This window comes from Pimephales promelas, chromosome 6 (genome assembly GCF_988280905.1).
Source record: "Pimephales promelas chromosome 6, fPimPro1.hap1.1, whole genome shotgun sequence".
Taxonomy (NCBI): Eukaryota; Metazoa; Chordata; class Actinopteri; order Cypriniformes; family Leuciscidae; genus Pimephales; species Pimephales promelas.
The window spans coordinates 40708653-40726963 of record NC_142774.1 but is presented as its reverse complement, the minus strand read 5'-3'; the positions used below and the strand labels follow the sequence as shown (position 1 = coordinate 40726963).

General features: G+C 32.7%; 1 protein-coding gene across 1 annotated transcript in view; it reads left to right on the top strand.

Annotated features, from left to right (window-relative positions):
- Window positions 1-18311, top strand: part of ptgfrnb (prostaglandin F2 receptor inhibitor b) — a 46416-nt gene that overhangs the window by 14519 nt on the left and 13586 nt on the right. The window contains exons 5-7 of the mRNA XM_039648365.2: window positions 11628-12050; window positions 14347-14739; window positions 15599-15706. Of these exons, the coding sequence (XP_039504299.2) occupies window positions 11628-12050; window positions 14347-14739; window positions 15599-15706 (924 nt within the window). The remainder of the gene's footprint in view (window positions 1-11627; window positions 12051-14346; window positions 14740-15598; window positions 15707-18311) is intronic.

Below are 18311 nucleotides of genomic sequence, written 5' to 3'. Positions count from 1 at the left end.
GTATTTAAATGACATTAAAAGCATATGTCGTTTATATTGGCGCACTTTTGAAAATATCTTTCCATATGTCAGCTCAGCGTTTCAGTCCACGGCCTCGGGTCGTCTGTTCCGCGAATCATCTTTTAATAGACAATTAGGGACAATTACGTCTGGATGAGATAGCTAAAATATAATTGTTGGCTTTGCAGCGCGTATGAGTTGCATTTATTGTGTAAATAAGTTTAATGAATCGTTCAGTAATAGCTGGCATATTTAACTAACACACTGTAAATGTATTTTAAAAAAAATTCCACACTTTTTTCCACTGAGAATAATTGTATTTAAACACTTTCATTTACTCTAGTGTTCAACAGGTTGGAAAGTGACCGTACACTCTGAGAAAAAAAGGTACAAAAGCTGTCACTGGGGCTGTACCTTTTCAAAAAGTAGACTTTTGTCCATTTTAGGTGCTAATATGTACATTTTAAGTAATATGTAAAATTTAGGTGCTAATATGTATATTTTAGGTGTTAATATGTACATTTTAGGTGCTAATATGTCCATTTTAGGTCGTAATATATACATTTTAAGTGTTAATATGTACATTTTAGGTGCTAATATGTCCATTTCAGGAGCTAATATGTCAATTTAGGGCCTAATATGTACATTTTAAGTGTTAATATGTACATTTTAGGTGCTAATATGTTCATTTCATGAGCTAATATGTCCAGTTTAGGTGCTAATATGTACATTTTAGGTGCTAATGTGTACCACTAAGGTACCAATATGCAGCCTTTGGGTACAAAAGTGTGCCTTTTGAAAAGGTACAGCCCCAGTGACAGCTTTTGTACCTTTTCTTAAAGTGTAAAGACATTTTATACAAAAGATTTAATTTCAAATAAATGCTTTTATAAGATCAAATAAGAACTTTTTACTGAAAGATTCCTGAAAAATTAAATGTATCACATTTTCCATATTAGAGTTCATATTCGAGTGATTTCTGAAGGATCATGTGACTCTGAAGACTGGAGTAATGATGCTGAAAATTCAGCTTTGATCGCAGGATATAAATTACATTTTACTATATATTCACTTAGAAAACAACTATTTTAAAAAAAGAATAATATTTCAAAAATATTCCTGTATATTAATCAAATAAATGCAGACTTGGTGAGCACATCAATTAAAAAAAGTCTTACCAACCCCAAACAGTAGTAAATATGAAAACAATAAACAGACATACTTGCATATACATATTTGACTAAATATTTTAATATGTGAAAAGTGAACATTTTTTCTTAAAACGTTTTTTATAATGGAAATGAATCGCCATTTTTGAAGTTTATGTTTCTGAGAAGACATTATGAAATATTTAGACCAAGTGATATAATAATAAACATACTAAAATGTATGTTGCCAAATGTAACCGTATATAAATATAAAATCTCATCATCCAGAACACTCGACTGGTCAGTTGTTAACCTGTCCGTCAAGTGAAAGCAGAAATGTGTGTGGCAGTGTGTTAGTGGTAGTTTAGTGCTGCTTCAGTCAGGAGATGTGCGTGTGTTCGTGTCTTGTTGCAGATTTGCGTTGTCTGGCCTGTGGGTGGTCGTTCTGATGGAGAACCGCTGTCTAGATCTACAGGCTAAAAGCCAGTCGCTCATGGAGAAGTCCCAGTTAATTGCTTGGGATCTCGTTGTCAGCGTGATTAACAGGGAAGAGCTTCAACCTGTTTATTCTGTTCCGAGTTACAGAGAAAGAGGACCGTAAAAGGGAAGCTCTGGAGTTGTGTACTCCTCCGGAAAAAGCTGAATTTGGTTACAGTAGATTGTCAAGATCCAAAATTGACAGAAAAGTCGTGCAAACATGATGTGATGCGTCTTCGTGAGCCGTGTTTGACTTTGTGGAAGATACAGACATTTAAGTTATTATTCACGCTAAAAGGAGGAAATGCAGGTCTGAGATTAAAGGGTTTCTATACATGTTTCAGATTCATATTCTTATGTGTAAAACAGGCATGTCATGTGTTCGATCATAGTGGTGTGCAACTAAAACTAAAATAAAATATTATATAAAAAAACCTAAATAAAAATTAGATATGTTGCTTTGAAAACTGACTGAAATATGTTTAAGTTGAAGCATCAAAATTACTAATTGGGAATATATAGATGACTAAAATTGAGCCGAAACTGCACAAAAAAAAAAAAAATCTAAATAGTAATATTTAAAAAAATGGCTGACAAAAGCACAGAACAAACTAAATGACTAAAAGTTCAACTAAAATTAAAATGAAACTGAAAATAAATAAAATCTACATCAAAATATAGGCTAAATAAAATCTACTGTATAATAGTATATAAATAATAATATTAAACTGGTGATCACACACATTCTATGTTATTAATTCATGATTTCACACTGTTGGAATGCATAAAATGCTGTTTATTTTCTTTTCTATCCAAGTGTTTTCAGGCCAAAGGGGCGAGCTTCCTTTATCAGATTTACAAGGGAAAATTAAAAAAAAAAAAAATAGATCAATATTCTTTTGTGTGAGTAAAGTCAAAGGTTCTTGATGCCAGTGTTGTTATTGGTTAATAAAACTATTGTAAAATTGATTGTGCTAATTGAAGTACATTTGAAATTAAATAATAATATTTAAAAAATATTATTGTTCTGTTGGCACTAACAGAAATAGACTAATTACTAAAACAAAAACATAAAATAATTTTAAAAATGAATAATAAAGCCTAAATATAAATTAACTAGTAAAAATGACAAAAGCACTTAAAATGACTTAAACATAAACTAATATTAAAAAGAAAATGGAAAAATATAAATAAATATGAATACATATATATATATATTAAAAATGTTTTATTTGGAGTAATGATGCTGAAAATTCAGCTTTGATCACAGGAATAAATTATAATTTAGTTTATATTCAAACAGAAATCAATTATTTCAAGTATTAATAATATTTCACAATTTTACTGTTTTTACTGTATTTTTGATTAAATAAATGCAGCCTTGGTGAGCAGAAGAGACTTTTTCAAAAACAATTTTAAAAGTCTTACTGATCTCAAACTGCTGTTTATATTTTTACGTGTCCGAGTTTTTTCCTTTAGTATTGGCCAAGTGTTTTTTTTTTTTCTTTCAGATTCCTAGAGAACAAAAGCTAGATTTAGGTACGGCTTAGTGGGTTTCAATGGGTTTTAATGGAGGAAATCTCCACCAGCATTGCACACAAACAGCCTTCAGAGCCATAAAGACATCAGGTGTTGTGTGTGACTTCCTGAAGTGGCGTTGGTCGGTGTTTTCAGGGCCAGATGTGACCATAAACATCTTTGTTGGTACACGTCTGGAAACACTAGAGCACAACGGCAGTTTGATCTAAAAAGAAATTGCCTCCAGATCGCAGGACTCTTGACTTTGACTGACTGCTTTAAAATAATAATTTGACGGGCATTCGTTTTTGCTGGTTACAAATCTGTGGTAACTCCACACCCGCTCTTTAATCTCGGAGAATTAAATGCTGTTATTCATTTTCCAGTATGTGAGTTGGCCTACAACTCTTGTAAAAACATTAAAGAGAATCTCATTGTGTTTACAGATCTTTAAACATGACCTATTATACACTCTAAAAAATGCTGGGTTGTTTTAACCCCATTTTGGGTCAAATATGGACAAACCCGAAATGTTGGGTTAAAAATGTAATGTAAAAATTTAACCCAACGGCTGGGTTAGTCCATATTTGACCCAAAGTTGGGTTAAAACAACCCAGCATTTTTTAGAGTGTACCCTTTTACAGAGTCTTGATGTGTTTTAGGCTCTACTAGAACAGGTTTTCCTGCTTGAATGTTGATTATTTTCCTCATTGTTGCGGCGCCTCTCTTCCCAGTCTGTCAGTAACGCTCTGTTCACTTCCTGTCTCTATGAAGCCCCTCCTTCTGAAAAGCACACTGTGCTCTGATTGGTCGGCTGGAGCATTGTGTTGTGATTGGTCGAGTGCTTTGAGTGTGTTTGGGAAAGTCCCGCCCCTTTCCATAACCGCCAGTTTAACACACTATTAACTAACTCAGCCAGGCCCCGCCCCTTTATTCTGCATATTAATATTTAAATGAGGAATATTGTGACGTGTTCGTTCCTGGATGAAAACAGTGACACAGTTACAATAATTATATGCTAGTTATACATATAATGAATAATTATATCATGCGCTCATGCTCAAACAGCAACATTGCACACTAAAAGCATAATAGGTCCTCTTTAAAAGAGCAACTTTACACTCGCACTCATTTCCATTACAGCTTTGGACGTTTTGGCTCTCGTTCCGGTCTCATGCCGAAACACAGACCTGCAGAACTGCTAATGCTTGAACTTGAGAACATGTTTTTGTGTGGGACGCTGAAAGTATTATTGTTCTCTCCTTTGTTTTCTCACTTCCTTCTCTTAGACGCTCTGCTGAAAGCCAGAATGAATACTCTTGCCTTCTGGGATCATCTTTATGATCAAACTCAAGGCAGAATCACATTTAATCACCTGAAAACATATTTGGTGGACAATTTGAAACTTCTACACTGTAAAAACCAATTAGTTCAGTTTACTTAATTTTATTATGCAAACTCGTTGCCTTCATTTCATTTAGTAAGCATAACTTAATTGCGCCATTTTATGCAATTTATGCTTAATTGCATAATTTATTCTTACTTAATCCATTTAAGTTTTGTCAACTTAATTTTGTCTGTGATCTGAGTGCATTGCGGCATGAATAAATTCATTGCTTTGTTTTTCTATTTTTGGCTTTATTTTACCATTACAATTTCATTTGCTATCGTTATTGGGGATATGCTTAAGAGACAAAAAAATTGTAATGGTCAATTAATTAAATCATTTAACCCCTTAGCTGTCACCCCCCTTTTTGAGAATGGGGGTTAAAATGCACTATTCAAACTTAAATGGTTGTAAGTTAAGAATGCTTTGGAATATACAACACTTCAAAAAATTAAAGTATGAAAAAGTTATGGAAGTTTAAATTTACAGTAAATCAAATACACTGTACTATATATTTTTTATTTTATATAAAATATATATTTTACAAAATATTTTTACTCTAAAATTTCTATAAAATCAAAGCCATACATCTTATCAAGTTATGTTCCAAATTTGAAGTTGATATCACAAAAATTGAAGTTCCCATGAGATTTTGTTTAGGCGTAGTACCAAAAATAGCCACCGGGTGCCATTGATTTCCATTGAATTTAGTTGTATACATTCTGCCTTAACAAATTAATATATTTATGTTCAAATATCAATTCTGTCACAAAATTTGGAACCTTGAGACTCAGACCTTTCTGACAATATCAGTTTTGTCAAGATTAGAAAAGGTTTTGATCATAAATTATGCCCAAAAGGGGAGGAGCCTGATGAAATAAGTACCGTTTCTATGGTAACGCAACGTTCAGTTATAAAACAGTTTTCAGACGATGAATTCTGAGTTTATAAGCTTTCAAATGATACCTAATTTATGATAACTACTAAAATATGTGATATAATAAAAAAGGCGATAAAAAATAATATTATATTTTAGAGGATAATAAATATAAATATTGTCATTTTTAGAGGATAGTATTATACTATCATTTTTAATTTTTTAATAAAAATAAAACATTGAATTAAATGTGAAATTTTGAAGTAAAAATACTGAAATAGCATTTTCTTACAAAACCTTCTCCAATAATGTTAGTTTTATTTCAACTTTGAAAAATCTCTTTTAATCAGAATATTACGCTGTTAGTTGACTCTCACAGTTAGTGCACTGTAAAAAAATATTGATGGTTTAACTTAAAAAAGTAAGTAACCTGGTTGCCTTAAAATTTTAAGTTCATTGAACTGGAAAAAGTGAGTTAATACAATGAAGGAGATTAATTTAACCATCAAAAACTCAAAATAACAAGTTATCTCAACTAAATAAATTATTATAAAGTTGATTTGACAAAAGAAATTATTTGATAAAAATCTTGAAAATATTTTTTACAGTGTAGAACCATTTTAATAATCCAAAGAACCTTTTTATAGAATGAAAAGCTTCCATGGATGTCGAAGGTTCTTCGTGGAACTTTTGATACCCGTAAAGAACCTTTATTTGTGACTGTAGACACATGAGCAATAGTTAGTGATGTTTAGTGATATAAAGACAACATTCACAATGAAGGCAATGCACAGAGTGAAATATTAATTCCACAACTCGTTCTTGTATATTTGTCTTGTTGTGTTTGCTCTTGTAATTCAATCGTATCATTGAGCTCTTTAATACACGGTGATCTGCATGTCTTTATTTCGAACACGCTGCTGTGTGTGTGTGTGTGTGTGTGTGTGTAGCATGTTTACTTGTGGCCTAGTTTTGCACTGCGAGATCAAAGTCTGCGTCTGTGGTGTCTTGATAGTGAAGGTGTCGTCTGTTATCGTGGCGTCTGATGAGTAGCACACTAGCACACTTTGTAGTGTTTGACGTTATGATTGTTGTGGACGGCGCTCGATGGAAGCAGTGAAGTGCACTAACGTCCCGCTGACGTGCTGTACCGCCTGAACCCATGCCATATGCACACACATCTCATTGTTGTGAAACAGCTGAAGTCTCTGTGAGGATTTCTGGGACGTTTCTTCATGTTGTCTTGCTCTGATGGATGACTTGCGCTGCTCAAACTCATTAGCGTTAATGACTTTAAGACCCGGTGAGCCCAGCAACCAGCATGTTAATTCTCTAAAGTCTCTATAGAGTCGTGTGCGTGTGTGTGTGTACATCATAGTGTGTACGTATAATGAGTTTTCAATTATTTTAACTTTTTATATTTCATTTTATAATATAATATTTTATGACTTTAAGACCCAGTGAGCCCAGCAACCAGCATGTTAATTCTGTATAGTTTCTATAGTTGTGTGTGTGTGTGTGTGTACATCATAGTGTATGGACGTATAATGAGTTGCTTGATTTTATCTTTTTATTAGGGCTGTCAAAGGATTAATCGCAATTAATCACATCCAAAATAAAGGTTTGTGTTTACATAATATATGTGGGTGCACTGTATACTATATATATATATATATATATATACACACACACATGCTTGTATTTTTAAGAAAAAAATATAATTTATATATAAAATATTTATATAAAATATGTTATATATAAATCTATACAGAAATATTTACATGAAAATATTTCTTAAATACAAGCATGTGTGTGTATTTATGTATATACATATAAAATAATTATACACAGTACACACACATATATTATGTAAAAACAAACTTTTATTTTGGATGCGATTAATCGTTTGACAGCCCTACTTTATTTATTTTATTTTATAATATTTTTATTTTATTAATCTTCTTTCCTTATTTATTTAAGAAGAGGGGCTTCTCTATTCTGTTTTTGATTTCCAAATTTATAATCTATTATCTTTTGATTTATTCTGTTATTTATTTTGATTATTAAATTTTTATTGAATCAGTATTCTATTGTTTTTTAATCAAATTAAATTAATAAATTAATCAAATTATATTAATATATATAATAAAGTTATGATATATGATAAAGTTCTATTTTATTCTGATTCAAATAATAATTATAATTTATTAATTGATTCTCTTTTTTATTCTGATTTCTAAATGTATGTTTTGATTATAAAAAAAAATGCTTTTTTATAAAATTATTTTAATTTAAGTGTTTCTTCAGTCAATTGTGTTCTAAGTAAGTCTATTTCCCATAATTTCAAGATTCTCAGTGTCCATTGGTTACTAATCTCCAGTTTTAAGACCCGGATCATGTGACGTGTAATCTAAACTCAGCTTTCACTCGTCTGCATCAGTCTCTCTCTGTATTTGAATAACAATTACACCAAACACACGAGGACTAACGAGCAACACAGCCAGGTGTGCAGAAAACCTGGAGAAAGTGCGAGAGAACGAAACGGAGAGGGGAAGACGGAGACAAAAGCACTCTGAAAGGCAGGAGCGAGTGTGAGATAAAGTCTGATAATGCAGATTGAATGTCTGGAGTGGAGAGGCTCTTAATGAATCGTGATTGACAGTCACTTTGAGATCCCGCTCGGTTCCCAGGACACTCGGTTCCCGTCCATAGCGACCGCTTTAGAGCTCCTCTCAGACATTCATCTTGTCTTCTCTGTTTGTCCGGGTAAAGAAACGCATTGTAGACCCGCTCTCGTCCTGTCTTTATTTATCTTTCTTTAACTAGAACTGCCCGGTTCTCCTCACTTGATCCCAAAAGCTCATAACCAAGCTGTGCTCAGAATTATTAAGGTCTTCAGATAAAGATTTTAAAAGTTATAAGTTAACTGGCGATGCTGAAAAATAAATAAATAATTGAATAATTCATTTTCAGCTTTCATTTTATTATTAGTAATTTTGTTTTGTAAATATTTTTTATATATTTTTTTATTATTTAAATTTTTTTACAACAACTTCTACTTCATGTCTATTTCTAAGCATTTAATTTAAAATATTTTCTTAGAATATTATTTATTTTTCCTTCATCTCAAACAATTTTTAATTTAATTTCAGTTAACAATGACAGCGCAGGGTTGAACCGTCTAAAATCCCTAGTTTTACATGGGAAATGCTGGTTTTTACTTCCACAAGCAGGTTAAATTTGCCATTTTTAACTTTAATATCTCATGTTTCTCATAGATTAGGGGATTTTAATCTTAATTCTTCTGTATCTCAGTATAATGACCCCAGTTATCTTGTGTTTCATACAAGATCTCAATAACTTCTCTAAGATTTGCCAACATCTGCAAAGTCAAAGATCTCAATATGAACTGTAATATTTTTCAACAAACATTTTTAGTTTGAGCAATATTTTTTGCATTTTCCCTCTGATGCTTTTCGTTTGATGGTCAAAAATGACAAAATTTGAAATGATTGTGCTATATTTCCGTCCAATAATTTTTTTATTTAATATTTTGTATTTTTAGGGGATTTTATGGTATTTATATTAATGTTGGAGTTATAATCCATTTATTCACTTTTTGAGCATTACATTTCCAGATTAATCTGTCTTAAATCTTGCTTTGAAGAAATCAGTTTGGTCTCTTTTTAAAGACGACACGTGGCAGATCATTGCTGAAGTGAAGCAATACAAAAAGTTGAACTTGAAGAGTTGCACAAAAAAATGAATAAATATATTTTTAAATTAATTTTCCCAAAAAAACCTCAAAGCCATCAATCTAAACAAGCTTTGCACCAAATTTGAGGTCATTATCTCAAAAAATGAGCTTTCGGTGAGATATTGTTTGGCCGCAGTATGGAGTTAAAACTGTGCCATAATTACACAAACAAATCCAGCATTTTGCAAACAAACTCGATCTGCTTTGCAAAGGAAAATCGACTCGCAAACAAACAGATATGTGCAATGAAATGTGCGAAAATACAGTGGAGGAACACATATGCATTGTGTTTTGCAAATATAAATTAATAAATATAAATAAATACATGTAACCTTTGAACAAATACCAAATCTAGTGCACACAAATGCATATCTGTCTATTATGATTGTGACACTTGGCTTTTTTTCCTTTGAGTTTGTTTGCAAAATGCTGGATTTGTTTGTTTAATTATGGCACAAAATTAACTCCATAGCTGCAGTACCAAAAGCTTCCACTAGTTGATATCCGTTTCCCATTAATTTCCAATACATGTGTGAGTTTTTTTCAGGACCATTTAACCTTTTTGAATCATGCCAATGATTTGTTTTGTCTTCACACAGCAAGTGCAAAATCTATGTTTGAAGTAAAAAATAAAATTAAAAAAAATCAGCACTGGTAAGTTTAAGCACCAGCTGGACTGGGTTGTCTGGTCTACCTATTTTTGCTGCATATATGTAGTATTCTCTTTATCCGAGTCAATGAGAAGTAAAGTGGGAGGGGCTTAGCGAACAGGAAGTGATGCGGATGAGAGCCACAACGCACAGATGGTCCCAGTGACTCAGCCGGCGTGACGTCCAAAAAGCTTAACGCAAAACCCACAACCACATGTGATGCTCAGTGGGTTGTGTATGCCAATGGTTCCCATGTCTCTCTCATGTGTTTTCCTGAGCTATTTACATGGTGTGATTATGTCAAGGTTGTCCGTGTGGGAGAATAGCGCTGGCTTCGTCCTGCTGTAAGTCTTTGTGTGTCTCTAGTACTGCTCATCCGGGCATGAAGGTCCCAGCTGTATAGGAGAGACACAGGGAGTCCTTCACCAACCGGGCCGGCTGCCCACAAACACTTGACACCGGTGCGCCGAGAGCCTAGAAACAGCTCTAATGAGTGTGTGAATGTGCACGTGAGTGGATGTGTGTGAGGAACATTTGTAATCATTTACAGTGAAGAATTTAATTAATCCAGCTTAATTTTCTTCGAGTCACTTTGGGATGGTTTGTCGTCATTTACTCATGCCCTCATGTTTTTCTGAGCACAAAAGATGATATTTTAGAATGACTAGATTTTTTCCCCAGTATATTGTGAAAGTCAATGGGGACCAAAAACTTTTTGGTCAAACAATTTTAATGCATGACTTTGAGGCAAAGAACAGCCCGACATGAAGCAGAGTGCATTAAAATTGTTTAATGCCCAGTTAGCTGTATATTATCCCACTTATACCATGGTCATTTGACAGTATTGACAATTTAAAGTCTCCCAGTAGTTAATTTTATCTCTTAACTTATCTTTGATCAACAAAATTACATATTTATTATTTATTATTACTTTTTATATTATTTATTATTACTTTATATATATATATATATATATATATATATATATATATATATATATATATATATTATTATTTATTTATTATTATTAGTATTATTCTTTTATTTTTATCTGATTGAGAGCTACGGGTCGCCTTAAGGGCGGTTGGTGAGGGTCTATATGAACTGTTTTGTTGATTTATTTAATTATTTATTTATTTATTTTCTCTCTCAGACACCTGGTTTCATTGTACTTTTGTTGTAGCACCCTCTGTATAGTTATAGAAAACCTAATAAACATAATTTTTTTTTTTACATATTTAAGCGTTTTTTCCTTAAACAAATTCTTCAGGCCTTAAAATATCTTGAATGTAACTCGACACCCTCGCCTCATGTGGTTCTATGAATATGCAAATGAGCCCCGCCTCCACTCACTCCCTCAGCTCAGAGATCCACTGGTTGGCGATCACACGTTGATCTGATTGGTTACAAGGTTTGGTTCACTGCAATTTTAAGAAGAAAATACTCAGCAATGCTGTCGACCTAGAAATTTACACATGATTCGTCTTAAAGCATTTTAAAAACACCACATAGACATAAACCACATTAAACGCTTGATTTTTACCGTTTTATTTGGTGTTTGTTAAGGCAAGAATCACTTTTGACTTGAACTAGTGAGAATCCACCCCTAACACTCACTATAACACCATATAGAAACATCACAACACTCAAAACACCTTACAGCAATGCAACACCCTGACAAGCAATGTGCTAAAACAACATCCCATCATGCATTGCATTGCATTGCATGCATGCAAATCTTCTATGCATCATTATTTAATGTGTTTTTATTTAATCTGAAATAGGCAACGCTTTATTTTTATTGTTCTCTCAGATCCAGACTACACCGTTGTGCTAAAGTCATCTGTGAACGCAAAGTTCTTCGGCGACCCGACGGAGCTGGAATGCAAAGTTACAAACGTGTCCAATCTTCGTAGCGGACGACTGGGAGTGTCGTGGCTTTACAGAGACGCTGTTCCCGGTGTCGCTCCAGTATCTTCTCACACCATCGCGTCGTTGGATGAGAACGGGACCCTCGTGCCAGGCAAGATGTACAAGAGTCGCATGGAGGCGGGGCTTATTACAGCGACCAGGGCGGAGCCTTCCACATTTAAGCTCCGCCTCCTTCGCACGACGGACGCCGACGCTGGAGAATATACGTGTGGCGTAACGGCGTGGATCCCGACTCGTCACGGAAACTGGAAAAAGGTCGTGGAGCATTTGACCCCTGCTCTTAAAGTCAGCTTTGCTAACAAGCGTAAGTGTGCATGCATTTAAACGTGTATGTAATCTTATAGGGGTTTTGCACGCTTTACTAAGACTAAACACATGTTTAGTTAGCTCTGCCTCTGTATTTAAAATATCAAGGTAACACTTTACAATAAGGTTCATTCGTTAACTTAACATTAGCTAATGTATTGACTAACAAGAACTGACAATTAACTAAACATTTGTTTCAGTGTTTATTAAAGGAGTAGTTCATTTTTTTTTAAAAAACTTTTGCTGATAATTTACTCACCCCCATGTCATCCAAGATGTCCATGTCTTTCTTTCTTCAGTCGAAAAAAAATTAAGGTTTTTGATGAAAACATTCCAGGATTTTTCTCCATATAATGGACTTCAATGGGAACCAAACGGTTCAAGGTCTCAGTGCAAACTGTTCAAAGGGCTTTAAACGATTCCAGACGATGAATAGGAGTCTTATCAAGCAAAACGAACACTCGTTTAATAAATAAATAACAAAGTTTAAGTTTTATAAGCTCAAATGCTCGCCTTGCTCTGTTCTGTGATGAGCGTTCGTGACTCTCCTGTTCCAACTCATTCATCAAATGAACGAATCTTTTTTCATGTCATTTGGTTGATTCAACGAAAGAACAGGAGAGTCACGAACGCGCATCACAGAACAGAGCAAGGCGACCATTTGAGCTTATAAAACTTAAACGTTGTTATTTATTTATTAAATGAGCGATCGTTTCACCTGATAAGACTCTTATTTATGGTCTGGAATCGTTTAAAGCCCTTTGAACAGTTTGCACTGAGACCTTGAACCGTTTGGTTCCCATTGAAGTCCATTATATGGAGAAAAATCCTTAATTTCTTTTCGACTGAAGAAAGAATGACATGGATATCTTGGATGACATGGGGGTGAGTAAAAGTTTTCTTAAAAGTGAACTACTCCTTTAATGTTAGTTAATAAAAATACAGCTGTTCATGTTATATATTTATGTCATATCAAACATATACGGGTCTAGTTGGCCTGTGATATCGCAGCTCAAATGTTCACGCTTCTATTCTGGTCTGACATCTGACATCTCAGCTCATTGATTTCCTGCATCATTTCTATAATTACCTGAACGCAATACATGTATGCACAGAAACATTTGCACCTTCTGTAATGGAGAAGTCTGTTTCACGAGGAGGCACAAATGACGGCGTGTGTATTATATTGTGATGTGTTTTGCGAGCTGCTGGACTGATGCACTTCTCCACAGGGTGCAGTTTATTCTGACATGCTGTACGGTTATGTTCAGGACTGTTGCTGCTCAAAGTTACACAGCTGCAATTGCAGCTTTAATGACCTCCAAGAACATTTGGCATAATTTTACCATTATCGAATATTGTCGCTCACATATTGGGACACTTTTTCATATTCCTAGAGACTTGGCAATAAATTGTCTTATGTAACACAAGACCAATAACTTTCTTTCACAGAGAAGACATGGTTGGCTAAGTTTGCCTCAGATGTTTCTCCTTAAATGCATTAGGAGAAATAAACAGAGGCCTGAATAGATGCTAGTAGCACAAACAATAATAATGATAATCATTTATATTATTATATTCATTTATTTTATCATTATTATAATACTTAATTATTTTATTATAATAATTTATATTATCATATTCATTTATTTAATAATTTATATTATATTATTAATTTGTATTATTGTTCATTTTAAGATTTATTATACATTTATATTTTCATTTTGTAATATAATAATAATTATTTTTTTTTTAAATATGTATTAGTATTTATATTATTAATATTATATATTACTATAATAATAATATACGTGTTTATTATTATAATTATAATATAAATAATAATCACATTTAGAGATGTATTATTATTTATATTAGTATTATTATATAACTAATAATAAAATAATATGATTGTTATATATTTTAATTATTATTATGTTAATACTGTTATGTTTATTTACTTATTATATAAATAATAATAGTCACATCATTGATAATAATCATGATATGATATTATTATAATTCTAATATAAATAACTATCACATCATTAATATTATTATTATTATTTTGTAAAAAAATATCTATTTTAATTTTATTACGCTTGGTGTATCATTTGCATTGTATTTACTGTTAATATTTAGTGCTTGTAGCCAATATATAATATATCAAATATGGATTGCAGCTCAGAAAGTTTGAGTTAAGCGAATATGAACAGTATATACCACCTCATGTATAGACATTCAAATCTCCATGTAATCTCCATGAGATATTAATAATGAGATGTGTTTTGCAGGTCCTGTTCTCGGGGTCGTAGCCCGTCGTCTCCGTGAAGCTACGGCCACTGGCTCCACGTTTGAGATGAGCTGCCAGGCTAATGTTCAAAACCTCCCGCCGGGAACCACGTTCTCCATCCTGGTCCTGTCCGAGGAGGCCGTCGGGTCTCCCAGCCGCAAGCTGGCCTCGCTGGGCCCGGAGACGGTCCTCCAGCTGGAAGACCGGCGGGACGGCCTGATGCTGGTGAAGACCGGGAAGAGGGACTTTCAGTTTCGGATCCAGCCGGTGCAGGAGAGCGATCGCGGCTTCTACTCCTGCGAAATCAAAGCCTGGACGAAGCAGGCCGGGGACGACTGGGTCGAGATGGCCAAAGGAGTGTCCAATAAGGTTCAGGTCGCTTTCGCACACAAAGGTAGAGAATGATTTCTGAAGGATCATGTGACACTGAAGACTGGAGTAATCTCAGATTGATCTCAGAAATAAATTACACTTTACTATATATTCACATTAAAAACAGTTATTTTTGTAGTAATATGTCACAATATTACTGTATTTGTAATTTTATATATATATAATGCCACTGTATTTGTGTATATATATATATATATATATATATATAATGATTGATATCACATATAAAACAGTTATTTTGGTAATAATATGTCACAATATTACCGTATTTGTAATTTTATATATATATAATGCCACTGTATTTGTGTGTGTATATATATATATATATATATATATATATAATGATTGATATCACATATAAAACAGTTATTTTGGTAATAGTATGTCACAATATTACTGTATTTGTAATTATATATATATATATATATATAATGCCACTGTATTTGTGTATATATATATATATATATATATATATATATATAATGATTGATATCACATATAAAACAGTTATTTTTGTAATAATATGTCACAATATTACTGTATTTGTATTTGTATCATATACACTGTAAAAAAATATTTGTTATCACAACATATTTTCTTTTGTCAAATCAACTTTATAATAATTTATTTAGTTGAGATAACTTATTATTTTGAGTTTCTGATGATTAAATTAATCTCCTTTATTGTATTAACTCACTTTTTCCAGTTCAATGAACTTAAGATTTTAAGGCAACCAGGTTACTTACTTTTTGTAAGTTAAACCAACAATATTTTTTTACAGTGTATATATAATGTTCAGTATGCTTTAATATGTCAATCTTATAAGACTGGAATGATGCTATTTTTGTCCTGTTTTAAAGGTCCCACGTTTGATGTGTCCATCAGTTCAGACACCACGAGTGTTTTCCCCTGGGAAACGGCTAAGATGGTGTGTGACGTCAGTGTGAGCGGCACGTCTCCCAGTACAGGCGAGTGCACATACACACACCTGAACATACACACGTTAATGCTCATTATGAATTGCTTTACACTGCAAGTGTAAAATTAATCTCAGTTGAATTACTTAAAAGTGAAGAGTTCGTGTTTTAAACATAAGAAAATAAACATAATTCAATATGCAGTATATTTATATCTAATGCAGTTTTGTTTCTCAATTAAATCGATCTTGTTAGGAAGATTTCGATATATTGTAATTGATTTTCTCTTTATCTAGCAAAGATCTTTATAAAAATACATTATTAAAGGCATATATGGTTTCTCAAACCTTCATAACTATGTTAAATTTTCACCTTTTCTTCTACTGTATAGATATATATAATATATCATTGACGTTTCAAGCATTTATTGATGGTGAACTATGGAAGATTTATTCTGCCACAGAATAAAAAGTAAAAAAAACGTAACCGCTATTTTTAATCTCACAATTCTGACGTTATTTCTCGCAAAAATGAGAAATAAACTCACAATTCTAGCTTTTTTCTCAGATTTGTCAGATATGCATATTACGTTTACGTCGCAATTACGTTTTTTATTCTTAATATCCATATAAAAGGAAGCATTATAGTAAAAACAGTAAATTGACGAGACATTACAGTAGTTCAAATCTATTCATATCATGCCATATTCCAGCTATTTCTCCAAGCTTGGCTCATGCTGACTGTTTTTAAACACACATTACACACTATCAGCTTCAAAAAAGCTGAGATAGATCATGCAAACCCTGTTCTTGTGATGTTCACACACACATCGGCCAAAACCAGCAGCTTCACGGCGAGAGCGAGATGAGGTTTCTGCAGACGTGCTTGTGTTTGCGTGTCTACTCTTTGTTCCAAAAACAAGCGTAGAAATATGAAACTAGAGCTCTCTTTGAGTTCTGCACGTCCAAACCGGTTTGTTTGACATCAAGCGGGAGTTTCTACAGCACAATGCTTACTTTATTCGGTTTTATTCACAAACCCTATAAGATCAAGCTCTTTTGAGTCATATGACACACGTACGTACTGTACTTTACTGTTGATTTATCACCCATTTCACTTCCTTTAGGTGTCTGATGCATCATTACTCTATGAAAGAGTGTTCACAGTGTTACAGTAAATTGAGAAATATAGACTTACAGTCTCAAAACTGACTTACAAAACTGTTTTGTTTTTGTGTCTGTGTCACAGTCACAACCTCTTATAACCACAATGTTTAACAAAGTGAACTAGATGCACAACATCATGTACTTTAATTTATTACTTGTGATGCACAATCATTTAGCATGAGCTTTTACAGTTTTAATATATATGAGATTGACTTTTTTAGATTTCCCATTTAAAGATTTAATGAATTTTTGTCTGTTATTGTCATTTTTAGTAGTTAGTTGTAGGGATGGGCAATGATTAATCGCGATTAATCGCATCCAAAATAAAAGTTTGTGTTTGTGTGTAGTGTGTATAATTAATTTGTATATATAAATACCACACATGTATGTGTATATTTGAGAAAAATGTGCTATTAATATATCAAATATTTATATTTTATATAATATTAATTATGTATAAATATATATAAAGTATATACATTTCTTAAATATATACATGCATGTGTGTGTATTTATATACACTACACACACATATATTATGTAAACATAAACTTTTATTTTGGATGCGATTAATCGTTGCCCATCCCTAGTTAGTAGTGGATTTAGTTATTGAAGTACAAACCGTCAGTATTTATTTTGCAATAATATTCGACTGGCTGCTCAATATCATGTATATGTAATTCTATAGAGGTCTTCAGTTTTGTAGTAGTGGTTTTAGATTTGTTTTATTGTGAGAGTACACATATTTAAAAACGTTAATATTTACTTAAGTCAACTTGCTTTTTGAAATGTAAAAAAAATTAAGAAAATATTATATAACTAAAGTGAAAGTCTAATGTTTTTTTTAGCATTAATTTTAACATTTTAAAGGTTATTTTAAAAGTGATTAACATTTCACTGACGTTTGATGACGTATTTGATAATATTTGTAACCTGTTGAAGGATAAATGTTGGTCGAAATGAGGAAGTAACTGATATTAATCAGGATGTTACTGGAAGCGGGTCCGGACGTGTCTGCGCTTGTGTTTAATGGCAGTACTGATGTGGAAATGAATGTTTAATGTTGGGAAAAAGACTTCATTAACTGATGTCATGTGAAACTGGGTCACCCAGTGTGTGTTTTTCAGCATGCACTAACATGTCACACTGCATCAAGTGAAGATCAAGACATCATCCTCATATATTATACATTTATAGTGTAAAAATGCATAAATAGTCATTTATGAGATGTAATATGTCTCAATTCTTCCCAGAATGTGTCTGCAAAGTTTCAGCATCCCCACAGATCATGTTGTAAATATGGAGGACCAAACCTATAAAAGCTAAAAATGAATACATAAATACATGAAGAAATGTAAAAATAAAAAAATTCATAAATTACTATTTATACTTTATTTCCCTATTTATGTATATTATATATGTTCCCTCATTAGCATACAGAGCAATGCATGTATAAATAAATAAATGAATAAGTAAATAAATGTAGACGT